The sequence below is a fragment of the Kogia breviceps genome, chromosome 1 (genome assembly GCF_026419965.1).
Source record: "Kogia breviceps isolate mKogBre1 chromosome 1, mKogBre1 haplotype 1, whole genome shotgun sequence".
In the NCBI taxonomy this organism is placed as follows: Eukaryota; Metazoa; Chordata; class Mammalia; order Artiodactyla; family Physeteridae; genus Kogia; species Kogia breviceps.
The window spans coordinates 74,914,725-74,937,196 of NC_081310.1; the positions used below are offsets into that span (position 1 = coordinate 74,914,725).

General features: G+C 43.2%; 1 protein-coding gene across 1 annotated transcript; it reads left to right on the forward strand.

Annotated features, from left to right (window-relative positions):
* The first annotated feature begins 12,229 nt into the window (after positions 1-12,229).
* On the forward strand, positions 12,230-20,110 carry LOC131755112 (3 beta-hydroxysteroid dehydrogenase/Delta 5-->4-isomerase). Its single transcript, XM_059061354.2, has 3 exons — positions 12,230-12,376; positions 16,363-16,527; positions 18,885-20,110. Exons 1-3 carry the CDS (start codon positions 12,232-12,234, stop codon positions 19,694-19,696), a joined length of 1,122 nt encoding a protein of 373 aa, XP_058917337.1. The 5' UTR covers positions 12,230-12,231; the 3' UTR covers positions 19,697-20,110.
* The last annotated feature ends 2,362 nt before the right edge of the window (positions 20,111-22,472 follow it).

A 22,472-nucleotide genomic window follows, 5' to 3' on the forward strand; every position in this document is an offset into this window, starting at 1 on the left:
AGAAGTAAAGTTCACAGTCCAGGGGCACAGGCTCACCAAAAGACCAAGACTAATCATAGGACTGTAGAACACTTCCCCAACACACACCCTTCCACCACATCACTACAGGCCTATTGACCAGAGTTCTTCTTACCCAGTACATTGTGTCTGGCTTTAAACAAAAAATTACAAGGCAAAAAAATACAGTTTGAAAAGACAGAACAAGCCTCAGAACCAGACTCAGATATAGCAGGGATGTTGGATTTATCAAGCCAGGAATCTAAAACAACTCTGATTCATACACTAAGGGATCGAATGCACCAAGTAGACAACATGCAAAAGCAGATGGGTTATGTAAACAGAGAGATGGAAATTCTAAGAAAGAATCAAAAAGAAATGCTGGAGATCAAAAACACTGGAACAGAAATAAAGAATGCCTTTAATGGGCTCTTTAGCAGAGTGGACATGGCTGAGGAGAGAATCTCTGAGTTTGAAGATATGTCAATAGTAACTTCCAAAACTAAAAAACAAAGAGAAAAAATATTGGAAAAAAAACAGGACAGAATATCCCCAAATTGTGGTACAACTATAAAAGGTGTATTATATGAGTAATGCGAATATGAGAGAGAGAAGAAAGAGAGAAAGGAAGAGAAGAAATATTTGAAGCAATAATGACTAAGGATTTCCCCCAAATTAATGTCAGCCACCAAACCCCAGTTCCAGGAAGGTCAGAGAACACCAAGCAGGCATATTATCTTAAAATTACAGAATATCAAAGATTAAAAGAAAAAATCTTGACTGACACGAGAGAGAAAAAAAGCACACTACCTATAGAGGAGCAAAGATAAGAATTACATCCTTCTCAGAAACCATGTAAGCAAGAAGAGAGTGGAGTGAAATATTCAAGATGTTGAGAGAGAAAAAGAACACCAACATAGAATTCTGTATTTTGTGAAACTGCCTTTTTAAACTGAAGAGAAATAAAGACTTTCTTAGACAAACAAAAATTGAGAGCATTTGTTACCAGTAACCCTATGCTGCAAGAAATGTTGAGAAAAGCTCCTCAGAGAAAGAGAAAATTGTATAAGTCAGAAACTTAGATCTACACAAAGAAAGAGCATTAGAGAAGGAATATGTGAAGTTAAAAACTTTTATTTTTCTTATTCTCAGTTGATCTAACAGATAGGAGCTTGTTCAAAATAATAAAGTAACAATTATATATATATATATATTTATGTATATGCCTGTGTATAAATGAAATGAATAACAACAATGATAAAAGAGATAGGAGGGAGGAATTAGGAATATTTTTTTATTATAAGATACTCCCACTACCCGTGAAGTGGTATACTGTTATTTGAAAGTGAACCTGGATTCATTGTAAATGTACATTGCAAACTCTAGGGCAACCACTTAAAAAAGAAGGATAATTGGCATCCTAAGAAAGGAGACAGACGTTCACAGAAAGAGAGACAAAATGAAAAGGCAGAGAACTTTGTACCACATGAAGGAACAAGATAAAACCCCAGAAAAACAACCAAATAAAGTGGAGAGAGACAACCTTCCAGAAAAAGGATTCAGTATGCTAGTGAAGATGATCCAGGATCTCTGAAAAAGAATGAAGGCAACGATGGAGAAGATGCAAGAAATGTTTAACAAAGACCTAGAAGAATTAAAGAACAAACACCTAGAAGAATTAACGAACAAACAAACAGAGATGAACAATACAATAACTGAAATGAAAAATACACTAGAAGAAATCAATAGCAGAATAATTGAGACAGAAGAACTGATAAGTGACCTGGAAGACAGAATGGTGGAATTCACTGTCGTGGATGAAGAATAAAGAAAATAAAAAAGAATGAAAATAATAACAAAAAAATAATGAATAAAGAAAGAAAGAAAAGAAAGAAAAAAGAATGAAAAGAAATGAAGACAGCCTAAGAGACCTCTGGGACAACATTATACACAACAACATTCACATTATAGGGGTCCCAGAAGGAGGAGAGAGAGAGAGAGGACCTGAGAAAATATTTGAAGAGATAATAGTCGAAAACTTCCCTAACATGGGAAAGGAAATAGCCACCCAAGTCCAGGAAGCACAGAGAGTCCCAGGCAAGATAAACCCAAGGAGAAACATGCCGAGACACATAGTAATCAAATTGACAAAAATTAAAGACAAAGAAAAATTATTGAAAACAATAAGGGAAAAATGACAAATAACATACAAGGGAACTCCCATAAGGTTAACAGCTGATTTCTCAGTAGAAACTCTACAAGCCAGAAGGGAGTGGTATGATATATTTAAAGTGATGAAAGGGAAGAAATTACAACCAAGATTACTCTACCTGGCAAGAATCTCATTCAGATTCAACAGAGAAATCAAAAGCTTTACAGACAAGCAAAAGCTAAGAGAATTTAGCACCACCAAACCAGCTCTACAACAAATGTTAAAGGAACTTCTCTAAGTGGGAAACACAAGAGAAGAAAAGGACCTACAAAAACAAACCCATAACAATTAAGAAAATGGTAATAGGAACATACATATCAGTAATTACCTTAAATGTAAAAGGATTAAATGCTCCAACAAAAAGACATAGACTGGCTGAATGGATACAAAAACAAGACCCCTATAAATGCTGTCTACAAGAGACTCACTTCAGACCTAGGGACACATACAGACTGAAAGTGAGGGGATGGAAAAAGATATTCCATGCAAATGGAAATCAAAAGAAAGCTGGAGTAGCAATACTCTTATCAGATAAAATAGACTTTAAAATAAAGAATGTTACAAGAGACAAGGAAGGACACTACATAATGATCAAGGGATCAATCCAAGAAGAAGATATAACGTTCATTTCCTTGAACTAACTCTCCATATATACCACAATTTCTTTATTCATTCACCCAATGATGGACACTTAGATTGTTCCCATATCTTGGTTATTGTAAATAATGCTGCAGTGAACATGGGGATGCATATATCTTTACAAGTTAGTGTTTTCATTTTATTTGGATAAACACCCAAAAGTGGAATTGATGGATCATATGGTAGTTCTATTTTTAATTTTTTGAGGAACCTTCATACTGTTTTCCATAGCAGCTGCACCAATTTATGTTCCCACCAACAATGCATGAGGGAGGGTTCCCTGTTCTCCACATCCTTGCCAACACTTGTTATTTCTTATAATATGAGAGATATTAAGCCAACAATATCCATACTTTCTTTAAACATCAATGGTCTATATACACCAATTAAAAAACAGATACTGGCAGAGTGGATCAAAAAACAAGACCCAACTACACATTATCTATAAGAAACCCACTTTAAATATAAAGACACATATAGATTAAAAGTAAAGAGATGGAGAAAGATATACGATGCTAACACTAATCAAAATAAAGTGGGAGTCTCAATAACAATTTCAGTCATAGCTGACTTAAGAGCAAGTAAAGTTATCAGGAATAAGAAAGGTATTGCATAATGATAAAAAAGACAATTTTCCAAGGAGACATAACAACGCTTAACATGTATGCACCTGGTAATGGAGCATCAAAATATTTGAGGCAAAAACTGATAGAACTGCAAGGAGAAATAGATGAATCCATTATCATAGCTGGAGACTTCAGTACCTCTTTATCAGAAATGGACAGATCCAGGAGGCAGACAATCAGTAAGGACATAGCTAAACTCAACAGCATCAGCAATCAACTGGATGTAACTGACATCTATAGACTACTTCATCCAACAACAGCAGAATACACATACTTCATACAGGACACTCACCAACATAAACCACATTCTGAGCCATAAAACACACTTTAACAAATATAAAGGACTTGAAAAATACAATGTCTGCTCTCAGACCATAGTGGAATTAAATTAGAAACCAATTAAACGAGAAACAAATAACAGAAAGATGACTGGAAAATCTCCAAATACTTGGAGATTAAACAACATAATTCTATTTTTTTAATTTAAAAAAAATTTTATTGAAGTATAGTTGATTTACAATGTTGTGTTAGTTTCTGATGTATAGCAAAGTGATTCCATTTTTTATATTATATATATATATACTCTTTCATAGTCTTGGAAATTAAATTCAAAGTAAGCAAAAGAAGAGAAAGAGCAAAAATTAGAACAGAAGTCAATAATATTAAAAACAGAAAATCAACAGGGAAAATCAAAGAAACCAAAAGTTGGATCTTTGGAAAAGTTGATATAATTGATAAGCCTCTAGACGGGCTAACTAAGAAAAAAAGAGGGGACACAAATTATTAACATCAGAAATGAAAAAGGGAACATTACTACAGATTGCATGGACATTAAAATAATAATAAAGGAATACTATGAATGTCTCCATGCCTATAATTTGATAACCTAGATGAAATGGACCAATTCCTTGAAAGACACTATCTGTTAAAACTCACACAAGAAGAAACAGACTATCTGAATAGGCTTATATCTATTAAAGAAATCGAACAAGTAATTAATAACCTTCCAAAACAGAAAGTACCAGGCCCATATGCATTTACTGATGAATTCTACCAAATGTTTAAGGAAGAAATTATCACGATTCTCCACAATCTCTTCCAGAAAACAGAAGCAGAAGGAATACTTTGTAACTCATTCTGAGGCCAGCATTACCCCAACTCTAAAACGAGACAAGGACATTAAAAGAAAAGGAAACTACAGACCAATAACTCTCATAAACATTGATGCAAAAATCCTCAACAAAATATTAGTGACAATATATAAGAAGAATTATACATCACCACCAAGTGGGATTTATCCCAGGTATGCTAGACTGGTTCAATATTCCAAAATCAATTAAGGTAAAACCATCATATCAACAGGCTAAAGAAGAAAAAACATATGATTATATCAATAGATGCAGCAAAAACATTTGACAAAACCCAACACCCATTAATGATAAAAACCCTCAGCAAACTAGAAATAGAGGGAAACTTCCTCAACTTGATTTTTAAAATCTACAAAAAAACCTACAGCAATCATCACACCTAATGTTGAGGAAGTTTTCACTTTCTCATGAAGATCAGGAAAGAGACAAAAAGGTCCCCTCTCATTATTCTTTTTCAACATTACACTGGGAGTCCTAACTAATGTAATAAGAAAAGAAAAGGGAAAAAACAGTATATGGATTAGGAAGGAAGAAATAAAACTGTATTTATTCACAGATAACACGATGGTCTAGGTAGAAAATATGATAGACAAAAAAATTCTCCTAGAAATAATAAGTTATTATAGCAATATTACTGGGTACAAGGTTAATGTACAAAAGTCAATTACTTTCCTATATTCCAGTAATGAACAAGTGGAATTTGTAATTAAAAACACAGTAGCATTTACATTAGCACCCAATAAAAGAAAATACTTAGGTATGAATCTAACAAAATGTGTACAAGATCTATATGAAGAAAACTACAAAACTCTGATTAAAGAAATCAGAAAGGAACTAAATAAATGGAGCTATTCTGTGTTATGGATAGAAAGATTCAATATGCCAAGATGTTAGTTCTTCACAACTTGACCTATAGATTCAACACAATCCCAATCAAAATCCCATCAAGTTATCAATATTTTGTGGATATTGACAAACTGAATCTAAAGTATATGGAGAGTCAAAAGACACAGAAGAGCCAACACATTATTATAGAAAAAGAGCAAAGTCACAGGACTGACACTATCCAACTTTAAAACTAACTGTAAAGCTACAGTAATCAAAAGAGTGTAGCATTGTGAAAGAATAGATAAATAGATCCATGAAAGATAGTAGAGAGCCCAGATGTCCTTTAGTAGGTGAATGGATAAAGTGTGGTACACCCACACGGTGGAATATTTCACAAAGCTAAAGAGAAATGAGCCACCAAGCCATGAAAAGACATGGAGCAACCTTAAATGCATAGTACTAATTGAAAGAAGCCAATCTGAAAAGGTAAATACTGTATGATTCCAATATATGACTGACCTTCTGGAAAAGGCAAAACTATGGACACAGTAAAAAGATCAGTGGTTGCTAGGGTTTAGGAATGAGAAAGGGATGACTAGGTGGAGCACAGAGAACTTTTAGGGTGGTGAAGCTATTCTACGTGGTACTGTAAATGTAGATTTGTCATAACCCATAGAATGTACAACACCAAAAGTGAACTCTAATGTAATCTATGCACATTGAGTGATAACTCTATATGCAGGTCCATGATTGTAACAAATGTACCACTCTGGTGCAGGATGTCGATAGTTGGGGAGGCTGTGGGTGTGTGTATATGAAAACACTTTGTACTTTCTGCTCGATTTTGCTGTAAAACTAAAACTGCTCTAAAAATAAAGTTTATTTTATTTCTACAGCCATACCATCCTGAACACACCTGACCTCCTCTAAAAATAAAGTTTATTTTAAAAATTAAAGGAGATAAGACATGTAGGTTCTGCAGGCAAGGAGCTTAGAAGTTGCCATTCCATCCTAACAACAGGTAAAAAAGCTGAACAGACTGAAAAATCAACAGCTCTTCCTGGATCCATAAAAGAGGGGAGGGCACAGCTCAAATTGCTAACCCTAAGATTGGAGAGACAGACAGGAAGATAGAGGGAGTCCCATTAGTATGGGAAATCATGCACTCTATTCCTTTGCCTACCCTTGGCCTTTGTGAGTTTTCCTGATAGAGCATATTATTCAACCCATGCTGAGGAGTTCTCCCCAAACTCTGATGCCAACTGATGGTGACCCAGATGGGCCCCATTTAAATAACATGCCCTGACCTTCCCTGAACATGTAGACAATCCAGTTGTCCCAGTGCCATTGGTTTTAAGACTACACTTTTCACCAACTGAAGTTACTTGGCATCTTTGTCAAAATCAAATGACCATCAGAATTAGACCATTAACTCACACCACATGCAACAATTCCCTCAAAATGGACCATAGACCTAAATGGAAGGGGTAAAACTATATACTTCTTAGAAGAAAACACAGGTTAAAATCTTCCTGACCTTGAGTCAGACAGAAACATGAGTGGTAAAAATTGAAAAGTGGGACTTTGTCAAAATTAAAAATATTTGTTCTTCAAAAGACATTATCAATAAAATGAAAAGATAAGTTACAGACTGGGGGAAATATTTTCAAATCATATATCTATTAAAGAACTTATATCTAGAATATAAAATACAAATTGACAACAAGAAAATAAATTATCTTATTTTAAAGTGGACAAAAGATTCACATAGATATTTCACCTAAAAGATATGGGAATGTTTAATGAGCATATGAAAAGATGCTTAGCATCATTAGTTATTAGAGAAATGAAAATCAAAACCATGATGAGACACCATTTCTTACTCCCTAAGATGGCTATAATTTAAAAAATACACAATGTCAATTGGAGAATATGAAGAAACAACAATGTGGAAAAACTGAAATGTCACTCACTCATTACTGGTAGGAAATGCAGCCACTTTGGAAAACTGTTTGGCAACTTCTTAAGTTAAAGAAAAATTTACCATGTGACCCAACAATTTCACTCCTCGCTATCTACCCAAAAGAAATGAAAGTATCCACACAAACACTTGTAGGTGAACGTTCATAACAGCTCTATCCATAATAGCGCAAGAAGTGGAAACATTCCAACTATCAAATGGTCAATGAATAAACAAAATATGGGATATCCATACAATGAAATAGTATTCAACACCTAAAAGGAATGAAATACATACTACAACACAGATGAGCCTCAAAAATATATTATGGTACCACAATGTTCATTGCAGCTCTATTCACAATAGCCAGGACATGGAAGCAACCTAAGTGTCCATCAATAGATGAATGGATAAAGATGTGGCACATATATACAATGGAATATTACTCAGCCATAAAAAGAAATGAAACTGAGTTTTTTGTAGTGAGGTGGATGGACCTAGAGTCTGTCATACAGAGTGAAGTAAGTCAGAAAGAGAAAAACAAATACCGTATGCTAACACATATATATGGAATCTAAGAAAAAAAAAGATTCTGAAGAACCTAGGGGCAGGACAGGAATAAAGACACAGATGTAGAGAATGAACTTGAGGACACGGGGAGGGGTAAAGGTAAGCTGGGATGAAGTGAGAGTGGCATGGACATATATACACTACCAAATGTAAAACAGATAGCTAGTGGGAAGCAGCCGCATAGCACAGGGAGATCAGCTCGGGGCTCTATGACCACCTAGAGGGGTGGGATAGGGAGGGTGGGAGGGAGACCCCAGAGGGAGGGGATATGGACATATATGTATACGTATAGTTGATTCACTTTGTTATACAGCAGAAACTAACACACCACTGTAAAGCAATTATACTCCAATAAAAAAGTTATTACAAGATAATGGCTATAATTCCCTGTGCTGTACCATATAACCTTGTTGCTTATTTGTTTTATATTTTTAAAAAAGTATATTATGGTAAGTAAAAGAAGCCAGACACAAAAGACCATATATTGTATGATTCTATCTATATGATGTCCAGAAAAGGCCAATCTATAGAGTCGGAAAGTCAATTGAAAGTTGCCCAGAGCTGGGGAGTGGGGGTGAGGAGTGGCTGCTATGGACACAAGAGATCTTTTGGGGGAGATAGAAATGTTCCAAAACAAGACAATGGTGATGGTTATACAAGTCCATGATTTTACTTAAAATAGTTGAATTGTATACTTAAAACAAGTTAATTTTATGACATGTAAATTATATCTCAGTAAAGATGTTTGGAAATAAAAGCAAGGTGATGTCGTGGTCCCTATCTGCCTTCCCCTTTATTTTATTTCTCACTGTCTGTAGAGTTTATTGGTTCCACTCAGAGACGCTGAACTCTTGTTCTGTTGGCTCTTTGGCTGAAGGCAATTCTCAGAGAGACACTAGCTGAAATCTACCAGCCTCCAACATTCCCAGCAGCTGGGGCACTGAATACAAACGCCAGCCTCGAAGAGGACGGTGGACGTATATGGTTCACTTACAGCATTGCTAGAGTAGGCAAAGCTGTATGATACACTTTGGTGGCCTCAGATAGGCTCTACGGGTCTCAGCAAGGCAAGGGCCTTTAGTTAGTGCTGATAGCTTCAGAGAACAAGATGCTATAACTCAGTGACTAGTGTCAAACTTTCCTAAGTAAGTGTGTTTGAGGCATTGAGAGTCAGGTCCCTAGCGGGAAGAGGAGAATGCCTATAACATGGGGAGAGGGAGAGACCTGGATAGGGGGTCAAACCCACTCTTTGTAAAGCATTACTCCCAACAACTGATGGAAACGTGAAAAATTCTTTTCAATAGCATGCGGCATTTCACCAAAATAGACCATTTTTGCTGGACCACGAAACAAGTTTCAATAAATATCTAAAAATCAAAGTCAAACAGAGTATATGCTCTGGCCACAATAGTATTATATTAGAAATGTATAACAATAAGATACCTAAAAAATTCCCAATTTTAGAAATTAAACAACGTGCTCTGAGTAACTCACACATTAAAGAAGAAATCACAGGTAAGTTAGAAAAATATTTTTACCTGAATGATGACAAAAATCTAATTCATCAAAACTGTTGGATGCAGCTAATACAATGCTTAGAGGAAAATTTGCAGCTTTAAATGCAAATGCACATTGTCAAAAAGAAGAAATCAAGTATCCAATCTTTCACCATAAGAAACTTGAAAAGGAAGTGTAAATTAAACCCAGAGTAAGTATAAGCAAGCAAATAATTAAAACAAACAAACAAAAAAAAACTGATGAAAGCAAATGGGTAGACAGTAAAGGAATACAATAGTAAATTTTTCTGTATTCAGTGTACAAAAGTTAATTTTAAATGGATTCTATATTTAAATATACACCCAGAACTATAAATTTAGAAGAAAAATTAGGAGAGTATCTATCCACTAAATATCAGAGTGTAGTTGTTTCTGGGGTAGATTGGAAGGATGGAAACTGACTGGAAAGGGGTAGGAAAGAGTTTTCTGCAGGGAAGAAAATGTTCTATATTTTGTTTGGGGTGGTTTCTTACATAGGTGTACATAATTGTAACGGTTCATTGAGCTAACACTTAAGATCTGGACATTTTAAGACACGTAAATTACACCTCAATATTTGGACAGTATCTTGTGAAGCTTATGGTGGTGGTATTTGGGCATCTCTGGGTACAGGCTTCTGAAGCATATAGGCATCTTCAGTTCAAGAATCTACTGAGGGCTTCCCTGGTGGCGCAGTGATTGAGAGTCCGCCTGCCGATGCAGGGGACACGGGTTCGTGCCCCGGTCTGGGAAGATCCCACATGCCGCGGAGCAGCTGGGCCCATGAGCCGTGGCCACTGAGCCTGCGCATCCGGAGCCTGTGCTCTGCAACGGGAGAGGCCACAACAGTGAGAGGCCCATGTACCGCAAAAAAAAAAAAAAAAAAAAAAAAAAAAAAAAAAAAGAATATACTGAGAGTGGTTTTGCAACCAAAATCTGGGGTGAGTGCAAACATTCATAATAAAAGCTACTGTGACCCACAGCTACAGAAGGACAGAGGGAAGAAAAAGTGCCATCAAACTGAGAAGACATCTTGAGAAGGAAAAATGAGGCAGGCAGCTCCATGTAATCAATGGATCAGTTTATTAGATTGTAACTTACAGAGTAGGGTTTGGTAAACAATGATCCAGAGGCATTCACAGGTGCACTCAGCACTGCTGAGAACCATCAGGACAATTTTATAACTAACCTAGGGTATGAGGGTCAGCGCTTGGAAGCAAGACGTGCATTCCTACATTAATATTTATGAAGGGGTAACGAGTCTCATGGGCACCGAGAATACGTCAGCAAAGGTTTTCATCATTGTTTGGGGACTAACAGAGCATAGAGGCCACCTGGCCCTAATAGTTACTAAACAAAATCTATTAATATCTATTACAAAGCCCTTGACAACAGAGAAGTAATTCACTGCACAGTTCTGAGTAGGGTCAGTGAAAGGACAGGAAAAACTGTAAGGGACCAAGATGGTGTCAGTTAAGCTAACAGCCATACACCTACTTGTGGCGAGCATTGCCCTCTGAGGAAGGCACCATTAAGACCCTCATAAGCCTCAGGGCCCGATTGTACTCTCCTTGGTATGCATCCTGGACTTTATGGTATGAACGTAAAAAAGGAGATGGCCTTTGGCCAGATCGCTCCAGAGACCTGCTCAGTTACTGCGAGTCCCTGGTTGTTCCCTAAAGCTAGGAAAAACAACCCTGGAGGGGAAATTGGTGCCTTTGAGGGAGAAGCCGAGAAGCCAATCAACCAGCTGATGCCGATAAGGCATGACTAAGCAAATTCCCTGCTTTAGGGGTATATATACGGCTACGCTTTGTTGTTAAACTTGCCTTGCAGCCATCAGTTGCTTGTGCCCTTCTGATCCCATACCTTGGTGCGTTCAGTTCCCTACTCCCTCTGGTCGATTGTTGCTGCACTTTGAGGACCCGCCGCGGCTGGCGGCACCTACTCTCGTTGTATAGGTCCTAGAACTATGTGGTTATCACCAGATAGCTTCCCTTCAATGGTGCTCTTCCTCCAGAAACCCAGAACTCTCCAGGGGGAAATCGAAATTGAGGCTCCAGATATATTGGGTGGGAAAGAAAATTGCCTTCCATAGTGAAGGCACCCTCCACTGCCCTGCCCCGCCCAGATGTATTTACTGCACAATGCAGCAATTCACACTGTGCTGGGAGATTTCTCCCAGTCTAGCTTAAGTTTACAGACTGTGGATCCCAGACAGTGGGCACTGACCTCCACAAGTCCTGTTGAGGGTAGAACCAAGAATCTTTATCACACTGTGGCCTTGAAGCTTGCTTTCTCTTCCTGTGCTTTGGAGGAATGAGAGATACAAGTTAAAAGTTCACCACTTCTTGATGAAGTGACCAGGGGTGAGCAATGACTATGGAGTAAGAGTTCAAGGTGAAGTGGGCTGGGTCAGAGGCAACAGCACATAAAGCTCCCTCCAGTCCTGTCTTTGGGAGATAAGGAGACCAGAACCCAGCTCTTTCATCTGGCTTGCAACAGGTTAGAGCTTTTTCATTTTCTTTCAGCTACTCCTGGGAGGGGGTGCATGGGATTTTTGCAAAAATGGGGTAGAAGGAACACAGTGGGTTTTTATGAGCATGTAATCACTTGACATTTCTTTTAGGCTCTCTCCTGTGTCAACCTCTCATCCATACTGCTACCCAGTGTTTTCTGGTTCCTGGCAAGTGTTTCTCGTTGCCCAGGTTTGGCCATGGCAGGGTGGAGCTGCCTTGTGACAGGAGGAGGAGGGTTTCTGGGTCAGAGGATCGTCCGCTTGTTGGTGGAGGAGAAGGAGCTGCAGGAGATCCGGGTGCTAGACAAAGTCTTCAGACCAGAAGTTCGGGAGGAATTTTCTAGTAAGTGAACTTGAGTCGTGGGTGTGTAGCTCCATTTTAAACCCTGCATAGGTGTGGGGAGGGGGTTCTTGTCTAACGACTTAAGGAAAGTTGTAGTCAAATCAAGGCTAATTCCATGTTATTGGAGAGGAGATTACAGATGGGGTAATACCACGGTGTAATCACAGATGGTGTCCAGAGATGATTCTGGTCCTGACCCAGGATTAGAGAGGGTGGCTCTAGACCAGCCACTTCAGCCTCTGTTCTTCTCATCCAGAAAATCACGTTTCAGTTTTCTCCCTTGTCAACAAGTCTTCAATGTTCTGATGATTTTTGACTTGTCACTTGCTATGTACCATCTGCAGAGGGCGAGCAAGTGCCATTAACCTGGAGACCCTGCTGGAGACCCCACCAGCAGGTCCCCACCCCTTTTTTTTTCTTTATTTTTTTATTTTTTTTATTTTTTGTGGTATGCGGGCCTCTCACTGTTGTGGCCTCTCCTGTTGCAGAGCACAGGCTCTGGACGCACAGGCTTAGCAGCCATGGCTCACGGTCCCAGCCGCTCTGCGGCATGTGGGATCCTCCCGGACTGGGGCATGAACCCGTGTGCCCTGCATTGGCAGGCGGATTCTCAACCACTGCGCCACCAGGGAAGCCCTCCCCGCCCCTTTTGATTGCTCTGGTCTTTCTGTGGCTTCATTGAGCATCTCCAGTGAAGGTGAAATAGAAGGAAGAGAGGTGAAGCGAGTGTGTGTGAGTGTGTGTGTGTGTGTGTGTGTGTGTGTGTGTGTGTGAGAGAGAGAGAGAGAGAGAGAGAGAGAGAGAGAGAATTAGAGAGGGAGCAGGAGAGAGGGGAGTGCAGAGCATGCACTAGCCTGCAGCAAGGGAGCCAGAAACAGAACAAGAGGCAGCATGAGTGCGGACACACCTTGCGTGGGTTCCCTGTACATCTCTTTTTATCACTCGCCTCTCTCCTCATCACCGCAAGGAAGTGACTGCAGAATCTGCTGAAGCAGCTCACGCCTCTCTTTCCAGATTGCTGCCCATGGTGCCAATGCAAAAGCTTGATTTATAGTGTATTTTCCAACGTGTATTGCCCCCCAGATCCTCAAAATAACCCTGTGAGGAAGGTAGGAGAGGGGTAACACCCATCCGGACAATGAGGAAATTGAGGTCCACAAAGGTAAAGTGACTTGCTACCCGGATTAATGGGTCGCAGAGCTTAGACTAGAACTCCAATCACACGGCCCTAGGGCTGACTCTTGGCAAAGTGAATCTTCAGTTTCTGCCATTTCCCCCTTATGCGCCCCCAAACCAATCCCTGTCCTCCTCTCCAGCCCCAGTGGACTGGCTGTCTACATGCAGGCCCTGGCTGCCCAGAGGACCCCTCTCCCCACACAAAGCCCCCCGTCCCCAGCCCGCTCTCCTGGACCCTGCCCATTGCTCTGTTCTCCTTTCCTCTCCCCTGACCTCTGTAAACATCCTATTTCCTCTATCCTCTGCTTCAACAGCGTCTCTGATTTTTTTTTTAAAAATTCACAACTGATCAACATCAACCGTTTGTAATCCCTACATCTCAGCAATATTTGCAGTCTGACAACTTACGCCCAGAGAGGGCGATGCTCAACCTAAGAGGAACATCTCCCCAATATGAATAAGTCAGGCGCTGTCATGGGTGGGCAGGGGTCTCTGTCAAGATAATAACAGAGACCACTCACGGTGTTCTTTCTGTGCCAGGCACTGCGCTAAGTGTTTTATGTGTGTCAACTCATTTGTTCCTCATCACAATCCTCTGGGATGGGTAACAGTGTCCTCCTTTTTTTAAAGATGAGAATGCAAGCACAGAAGAATCCAGTCCATTCAGGCTGCTGCAACAAAATACCACAGGCTGGGTAGCTTATAATCAGAAATGCATTGCTCAAAATTCTGGAGTCTGGAAGTCCAAAATTAAGGCAGGGTCAAGTCCTGGTGAGAGCTCTCTTCTGGGTTCATAGCCTGCACCTTCTCCCTGGGTTCTCACATGGTGGAAGGGGCAAGGGATCTCTCCGGGGTCTCTTCTAGAAGAACACTAATCCCATTCGTGAAGGCTCTACCCTCATGACCTAATCACCACCCAGAGATCCCCCCAACTCCTAACACCATCACATTGGCATTAGGATTTCAACAAATGGATTTGAGGGGACACAAACATGCAGACGTTGCAGAGCTTAATTAACTTGTTCAAGGTCCCTCACCTGGAAAATGGCAAAGCTGGATTTGAACCCAGGCGGTTTGGCTGCAGCGTCTGTACTCTTAACCACTAGTTTGTCTAGTAGCTTCTCTCTGGGCCTCCCTCCAATCCAGTTCACACCACGTAAGCAACTGCATATTCAGTCTATGCAAGACACTGGCCAAGTCCACAGAGCCTTGGAGGAGGAAGCTAGGGCTCCACCTCCGAGGCATACACAGCGCCCTCTGCTGTTCTCCCTGCAGCCCTGCATGCTAATGGGTAAAGGCCAAGCCCTTGGCCTTGGCCTTGGGCTTCAGGGCATAGCAATTCCTTTTAGCCAGTCTGCTGAAGTTAGCCTTGAAAGAGAGGCAGAGTAAGGGAGGGGCAGGGCAGTCGTGGCCTTTTTGGAGTGGAAGCATTGGGGCGGAGCTAATTTTGCAGAGGCTTAAGGAGAGCAAGCTTAAGGTTCTTCCAAGTTGTAACCCAAGAAGGAAATTCTGCAGCCCTGAATTATTTTTCACTCTGAATCTCTCTCTCACTGTTCTCTGCCCATCCATTTCCAATTTCATTTAAACTGACGTCCTTACTCTGACCTAGAAAAGTGCCAGTCCTGTGTGTGGGTGATGGGAGAGCAAGCAAGGCTTGAAGGTGGTGGGGGGCGGGGAGAAGGGGGGGCCGGGCTAGAGTCTTCACTAGAAGTGTGACTTGGACATTTCCTCACCCTCTCTGAGCCTCGGTTTCCTCGCCTGTAAAGTGGAAGTCAGAATCCCTATCTCATGAGATAGCTGTGAAAGGAAATCAGAAAGCTGAAAGTCGTGTGCAAAATAAAAAGCACACAATAAGTGCAGGGTATTTATCCAAACTGTATGTAGCGTGGCATTTATGTCATGGGCTAATCTGAGGTGATGATGTTACCAGTAGTTTACAGTAGCGCCACTTCCCATGGGCTTCAGAGGAGCCAGAGACCCTGATGTTGTCTCTGCAACCCTTGGCTAGATGGCCGGAATGTTAGTCCCTCAGTGGCTGTCTCATTTTCAGCATTAATATCTGCTTTTGATGATACCTAATAAGAGCTCTTTCAGTTAAATCCATTCTTCGGGCCCATCCTAAATTCCTGTTAATAAGCGCCACTATCCTCCTGATCACTCAAGTGGGAAAAACTCGGGCTACCTTTGACTCTTCCTCCCAGCCCATCACCAGTAAGAACCAGGACTTGGCAAGGTAAGGTCTGAAAGTCGAACCTTGTGTACCTCTCCCCTTCTTGGCTCCCACTCCTGGATCCCCAGTTCCAGTCTTCCCCATGTGAACTGTGGTACAGACGGTATGATTAATCCCTCAATCACCTTGCTTTCTCTTATATCCACTAGACTGATCCACTTTATAATACTGCAGCCAGGGTTTGCTTCCTACAGCACAACTCTGTTTACATTTCTCCTTTAATTCCAAACCCATACCAGATTCCCCATTCCCTACCGAATTAAATGCAGATTCTCTCCTTAATGAATTTTATAAACTCCCCATGACTCTCTTTAACAATTTTGTGTTCCAGGCACTCTTGACCCCTCACTGCTCAAACTCTCTTTTTTAGAATGAGATGGGATGGAAAGAGATGTTTGCTCTTTCCTAAGAAATGCTACACATTCTGATTTCTGTGACCTTGTTGACTTGGTCCTTCCATGGGATGTTCTTCCCTCCCCACTCCTCATTCCCCACAATCTACCTGTCCTTAAAGACCTGGGTCATCAGGAATCTTCCAGATCCAGAAAGCCTGCCAGTGACCTGACTCCTGTTCACACAGAGCTCCAGAGCAAGATCAGGCTGACCTTGCTGGAAGGAGACATCCTGGATGAAAAATGCCTGAAGGAAGCCTGCCAGGGCACCTCGGTGGTCATCCACACTGCCTCTGTCATTGACGTCATGAACGCCGTTCAGCGAGAGACCATCATGAATGTCAATGTGAAAGGTACAGGCTCCTGGGAAGGAGCTGAAGGGAAGGGGGCAAGCGAGGGTCAGAAGCTGGGATAAGTGAGGAGGAGGCTGGTGAACACCTGCTGGGTGGGCACCAAGTATTTTTCCTCATCACCACCAACAGAGATTCAAGGCCATCATCCTCAGGTTTTGTGATGAGGAAACTAGGGCTGAGACAGGCTAAGTGACTTGTCCAAGGCCCTATGGGGAGGAACGAAAGGGCTAGAATTTAAACCCCCACCTGTGTGAGTCCAAAGGCCATGAAAACCCTTCTGTTGGTCCAATCAAGTGCTGACTCAGCTCCAACCTCAACCTCTTGCTATCCAACCACCTCCTGTCTCCACTGGGCTGGAACCAGAACTTACTAGTGCTTCCTTGGTCATCATGCTAGTTTTTCTGTGTGGCCCTAAGTTGAGGGTCACCATACAGCCAAGATCTAAGAGCTCTGTGGTATGAGGTACCCCCAAGTCAGTTAGGAGTGACGGGCCACAGCTCTGGGCTGGTTTCCTTCAGGCAGGACTTCTTGCAAAGGAAGGATAATAAGGGTAAAGAACATGCCAGAGCCTTCCTGCTCACCCCCCCAGAAGGATTCCTCACAAGAAAACTAGCAAAGCTGGCTCACAGTGGTCTGACAGTACAGAATGAGCCAGCACTTGTCTTCCTGTAATATTTTCTTAACAAGAATAGTTTCCCATTATCCATAATACCACCATCTCTTCAGCTCACTACCAGATCTATTATTGAAGAGTAGCTCCTAGCCAGGCGCCCAAAGTACACCCTCTTGAGATCCTCATCCCATAAGTGCTTGGTGGCTCTTTCTGAACTGTGGCTTTCCAATTTACCTTAAATCTAGACACAGTCACTCAAGGGATTAGCTTAAATCCCTTATTAGCTTGCTGTGTAGTATCGTCCCTCTGAACCCTGGAGGCCAGTCTCTCTAGGACCACAGCACCCCAGTCCATCTGCCTTCCACACCCTGTCCGCCAGAGTTAGTCTACTCAGAGACTCCTTTTCTAAAGCAACTCATTGCTTTTGCATCTCCAGCCTAAAATTGCACTGTCTCAAAAAAGACCATTTCTAGTTTCAACTTAGCCGTACCCCCAGTCACCTCCATATTGCCAGGAGGGTGCTAAGATTAACCAGTCTTGAGTTTTTGGCCCCCCTCTCATCATTTCTACTCTCCACAGCTCCCAACAACAGGGGATTTGAAATCCCTGAGAAGTGTTAGGCCTCCATTGACTAAAACTAGCATCACTGAAAGGTTTAGAAAATACTTCACAATCATGGCCATTTCTCCCTCTGCAGGTAAATTAGCTCCGAATTTTCTCTGCTTCTAGATTTAATTTTTTTAAAAGGATGCTGTCTCTCCTGAAAAGCAAATTGCACAAAGACCTGAAAAAGGATTTTTTAAAATACCACCCCAAAATGATGCTTTGCCCAGGAAATTGCTTCCTTCTTGTAAGGAAGGCACTCTGGATTACCTCCATGAGCTAAAATTCTACCCAGAGAAAGGGATTCTGCAAGATCCTCCCATGATAGATATTACCAGCAGAGGGTGCACTGCTTTCTGCTTCTTCCTCCGGCTCAACACACAAGGCCGGTGCTAGCTCCAGAAAGCTAAGCAAAAGGAAGCTTTGCCGCCCCGACTTTTCATACCTGGGTAAACAAGCCACAGCCACAATTAGCAGTGGCCTTTGTAGGAAACACACAATCAGAAACAGAGTCTGGATCTCCAGCTTCTTCCCAGAACCCACCAATCATTTGCTCAGTGAGTCAAAAAAACGTCCTTGTGACAAGTTTTTATTGGTCTTCAGAAAAAAAAAAAAAAGGAGAAAAATACGAACAGTTCAATGTGATCTTAAGAGTATATATTACCTATATACAACTCTGTGTGTGTGTCTGTGTGTGTGTGATGTGAATCCTTCAGCTGTCCTCTTTTGCCTAAGGACCAGAGCTGTCCTTATTCTAAGAGTATGGCCTCCTAATTTTTTAAGTTAAAATAGCCTATCTTTAATGAGGTGGTAGAGATGATAAATGATCATTTTTAAATCTCTTTACTCCGCAAAATATAAAGTGGCAACTTGTCCTTTTCTGAAATTAAAAGTACATACACTGGTCCATGAAATCCAAAAGCCTAGAAATGCTTGCTCTCCAGAATCCAAATCTTGGCCTCTTTTCATTTTTGCTTTTGTCCTGTGGCTTTAGCATAATCTGATCTCAGCCAGAAACACACAAGAATGCACCCCTCATGTGCAATAGCCACCTCCCTTGAGGGTTAGGGGCAGACACGGTCCATGGCATGGCTGGCTCTGGACTATTTCCTGACACTGACGGTGTGCTCCCTGTGGGCAGGTACCCAGCTCCTGTTGGAGACCTGTGTCCAGGCTAGTGTGCCTGTCTTCATCCACACCAGCACCATAGAGGTGGCTGGGCCCAACTCCTACAGGGAAATCATCCAGGACGGCCACGAAGAAGAGCATCTTGAAACGGCATGGTCCTCTCCGTACCCGTACAGCAAAAAGCTTGCCGAGAAGGCGGTGCTGGGAGCTAATGGGTGGGCTCTTAAAAATGGTGGCACCTTGTACACTTGTGCCTTAAGGCCCATGTATATCTATGGGGAGGGGAGCCCATTACTTTTTGCCCATGTGGACAGTGCCCTGAAGAACAACGGCATCCTGACAAATCACTGCAAGTTCTCCAGAGTCAACCCAGTCTATGTTGGCAACGTGGCCTGGGCCCACATTCTGGCCTTGAGGGCCCTGCGGGACCCCCAGAAGGCCCCAAGCATCCAAGGACAGTTCTACTACATCTCAGATGGCACACCTCACCAAAGCTATGATGACCTCAATTACACTTTGGGCAAAGAATGGGGCCTCTGCCTGGATTCCGGGATGAGCCTTCCTGTCTCTCTGAAGTATTGGCTTGCCTTCCTGCTGGAAATAGTGAGCTTCTTGCTCAGTCCAATTTACAAATATCGACCCCCCTTCAACTGCCACCTGGTAACCCTGTCAAACAGTGTGTTCACCTTCTCCTACAAGAAAGCTCAGCGAGAGCTGGGGTATGAGCCCCTCTTCACCTGGGAGGAGGCTAAGCAGAAAACCAAGGAGTGGGTCGGCTCCCTGGTGAAACAGCACAAGGAGACCCTGAAAACAAAGACTCACTGATCTGGGGGTGACAACGATGTGGATGTGGGTATAGTTAGGAGATGTCTGTCACGCTCTCCCCTTCCGGATTCATATGGCAAATAACACAGGCACAAGGCCGGGTCCTCCTGCCTCCCTTTTATAAGATGATCATCTTACTGTCTTCCTCCCTCCACCAGAAACCCTTACCCATCACTGGCCCAACAGGAAGCTTTCTACCTTACCCTCCCTCCAGGGGACGGCCAGACGAGGTGATTCACTGCAGCTGCTGGTGCCACCGGCTCAGTTGCCGATTCTGAGCTATTGGGGCTTCTTTTAACTTAGAGTCTTGCCTGTTAGTTCCATTTCCTTTGTGACACGCAAAAGCCTTACTTTTCTTCTAAAAGTTCATATTCCTTCACACGGCTCAATGAAAGTAATAAATGTTTTAATGACTAATCTGGAGGAAGTTGTGGCTTACCTAATTGCACACCTTTTTATTGCCCACCCCGCCCAATCACCATCTCCTATTTAGAAAAGTAGCTCGGGACTGGGGCGCACAGAAGTGTTGGGAAGGGGAACCTAGGACTGACTAAGCACTTACTACGTTTCAGGCGTGTATTAGATGACTGACATGTATCACTTATCTAACCCTCGCCAGAAACCTATGAGGTAGGCATGACTATTCCTTTTGATGAATAAGGAAACTAGTTCACAGTCACACTAACTGCTATGAGACCAGGACATTCAACCCAGATGGACTGACTTGAAAGCCCTTATCCGTCCGCTGAACTTTTTTTTTTTTTTTAGCCTGAAGTGCTCAAAATGTATAGCAAAACGGGGACGGGGTGGTGAATGCTTTGTCAGGGGTGCAGCAGAGCACTGGACATGGGGTACTGATCCTTTGGGAGAGCCCAGCTCCCTTGGGTCACCTACTTCTTGCCCGGTCCTGTGCAGGAGACACCCTAGGACCAAGGAAAGCCCCTTGGGGGAATCTGGGAGGTTTTCTACCCTTTGTCAGCTGGGAGGAGAGGGAGAAGCAGAGGTGCGGCCGGCCTCCACTGCCAATGCCAGTGTCCTTGAAGGTCCCTAGAACACGCTTGGATATATGTGTGTTGGCGAGTCTAGCAACTCATAAGCCTGTATTCCAACCTTTCAAATCACACAATGAAGCCGCACCACGGCTTCCTAGGAAAGTAAAGGGGACAGATGTAAACTCTCCTACTCAGCGCAGGAAGCAGAGATTCAACTCCTGCTTCCCTCCCCCTCTTCCCCACCTCTCCCTCACGCCGCATGCTCTCTTCCCTCACCTCCTCAGCCTCGTTCCCCTCCCCCCATCTTCCCCTCATCACTGGCCTTCTCATCCTTCTGAATGCCCCTAAGGAAGGGAGGCCCATCGAGGCATGTTTGGGGACTTCAATGATGACACATTCGTTAACTGGCTGGAGGGCCAACAGTCAAAAGAAACACTGCCAGGCCAACAAGGACCACGTGACCTGAAGCAGGTGAGGAGGTGGCGCGGGGCCCAGTACGGGGAGTGGGGAGCTCTCTCCTTCTAGACCAGGGTGTGGCCTGTCTTTATGAACCACGGACATAACAAGAGTCACGACCAACACCCAGATGGCCTCTTTCTTACCCAGGGAATTTACGGATCATGAATTCGGTTGAATTTGATGACCACAAAGCGGGTAGTTTAAGCATTCACTCTTAAGGAGAAAGGGGAAAAACACTCTGGCCCAAACGAACAGGTTTCCATCACCTTCAAAACCCCAAGAGACAGAGGATCTGGCACCCAGGGATCAGGGTGGCGTGGCCCCAGGGGGTGAGACAAGGTGAGAGAAGAAACACTCCCTTCCTGCCTTCCTCCAGCGCACAAAACACGAAAGGCAGCATCTGACAACCCGGTAAGGTGTGCACACCCGCATGTGTTTATACCGATAGGGAAGGAAGGAAAGGAGGGTGGTGGAGTCTGGGACAAAGTACCCTCCGTCCGTTTTTTAGCCCAGGGAAATCCCACCGCTATAAATCCACCAGGGCTGTTCTCCCAGGGAAGGGAAGTGGCATTGTCACCAGAGGGCAAGCGGGCGTTGGTGTGAGCGGAGAAAGAGGAGAGGGGATCTGGCCGGCTGTTGGTCTCAGCTGAATAAGCATAAAGACCTGGGAAGGTTTTGGCCACCGAAGCCCCATCCTTACAGCACCGGGCTCAGGATGAACCGCGCGGGGCGGTCCGAGCTCGTGCACAGGGGCCCGAGGTGCAATGCAGGGAAGCACCGCACGGAGGCAGCAGAGGCCCGGAGGGAAGAGGAAGCCCCCGCCCCCGCCCCCGACCCCCCCCTCCACACACACCTGGGTGACTGCTGCGAGTACAGTTGAATGAGTGAAGGAAAGTGCAGGTCAGTGCTCAGCCACCAGGTTAAGGACTGTGTATACTGACTCTGGAAAATGGAGCTGAGCTGAAGTTACTGGGAAAAACCTCAAGGATCAGGTGGGACCTCAGCTGGGTCTTGGAGAAGGGACGGGCCTTGGGTAGGAGAGTGAGTTGGTCGAGGCTGAGCAGTGGGGGCGGGGGACGGCGGGGGAGGGGGGCGGAGTGTGAAGCCGGGACAGGGGAGGACGGAGGAGGGAAGAGAGGGGGCAGGCCTGCCAGGTGAGAAGGGTTTGCCCTGGGGAGATGAGGCAGCTGAGGCTGCCAGACTTAGCTTAGACTGCAATGGACTTGAGGAAGCAGGCCTCAGAGGGCCGAGGTGGAGCTAGCAGCCGGGTGGCTGGCCTGGGGAAAGACCTGCAGAAAAGCGGCAGAGGGCCTGAAGGAGCGGGA

Bases quoted from the DNA above. Each gene is read 5' to 3' on its own strand.
- LOC131755112 (XM_059061354.2), top strand. From the start codon at position 12,232: ATGGCAGGGTGGAGCTGCCTTGTGACAGGAGGAGGAGGGTTTCTGGGT. The intron at 12,377-16,362 runs GTAAGTGAACTT...CTGTTCACACAG, and splicing joins AGTTCGGGAGGAATTTTCTA to AGCTCCAGAGCAAGATCAGG. The intron at 16,528-18,884 runs GTACAGGCTCCT...CCCTGTGGGCAG, and splicing joins CATGAATGTCAATGTGAAAG to GTACCCAGCTCCTGTTGGAG.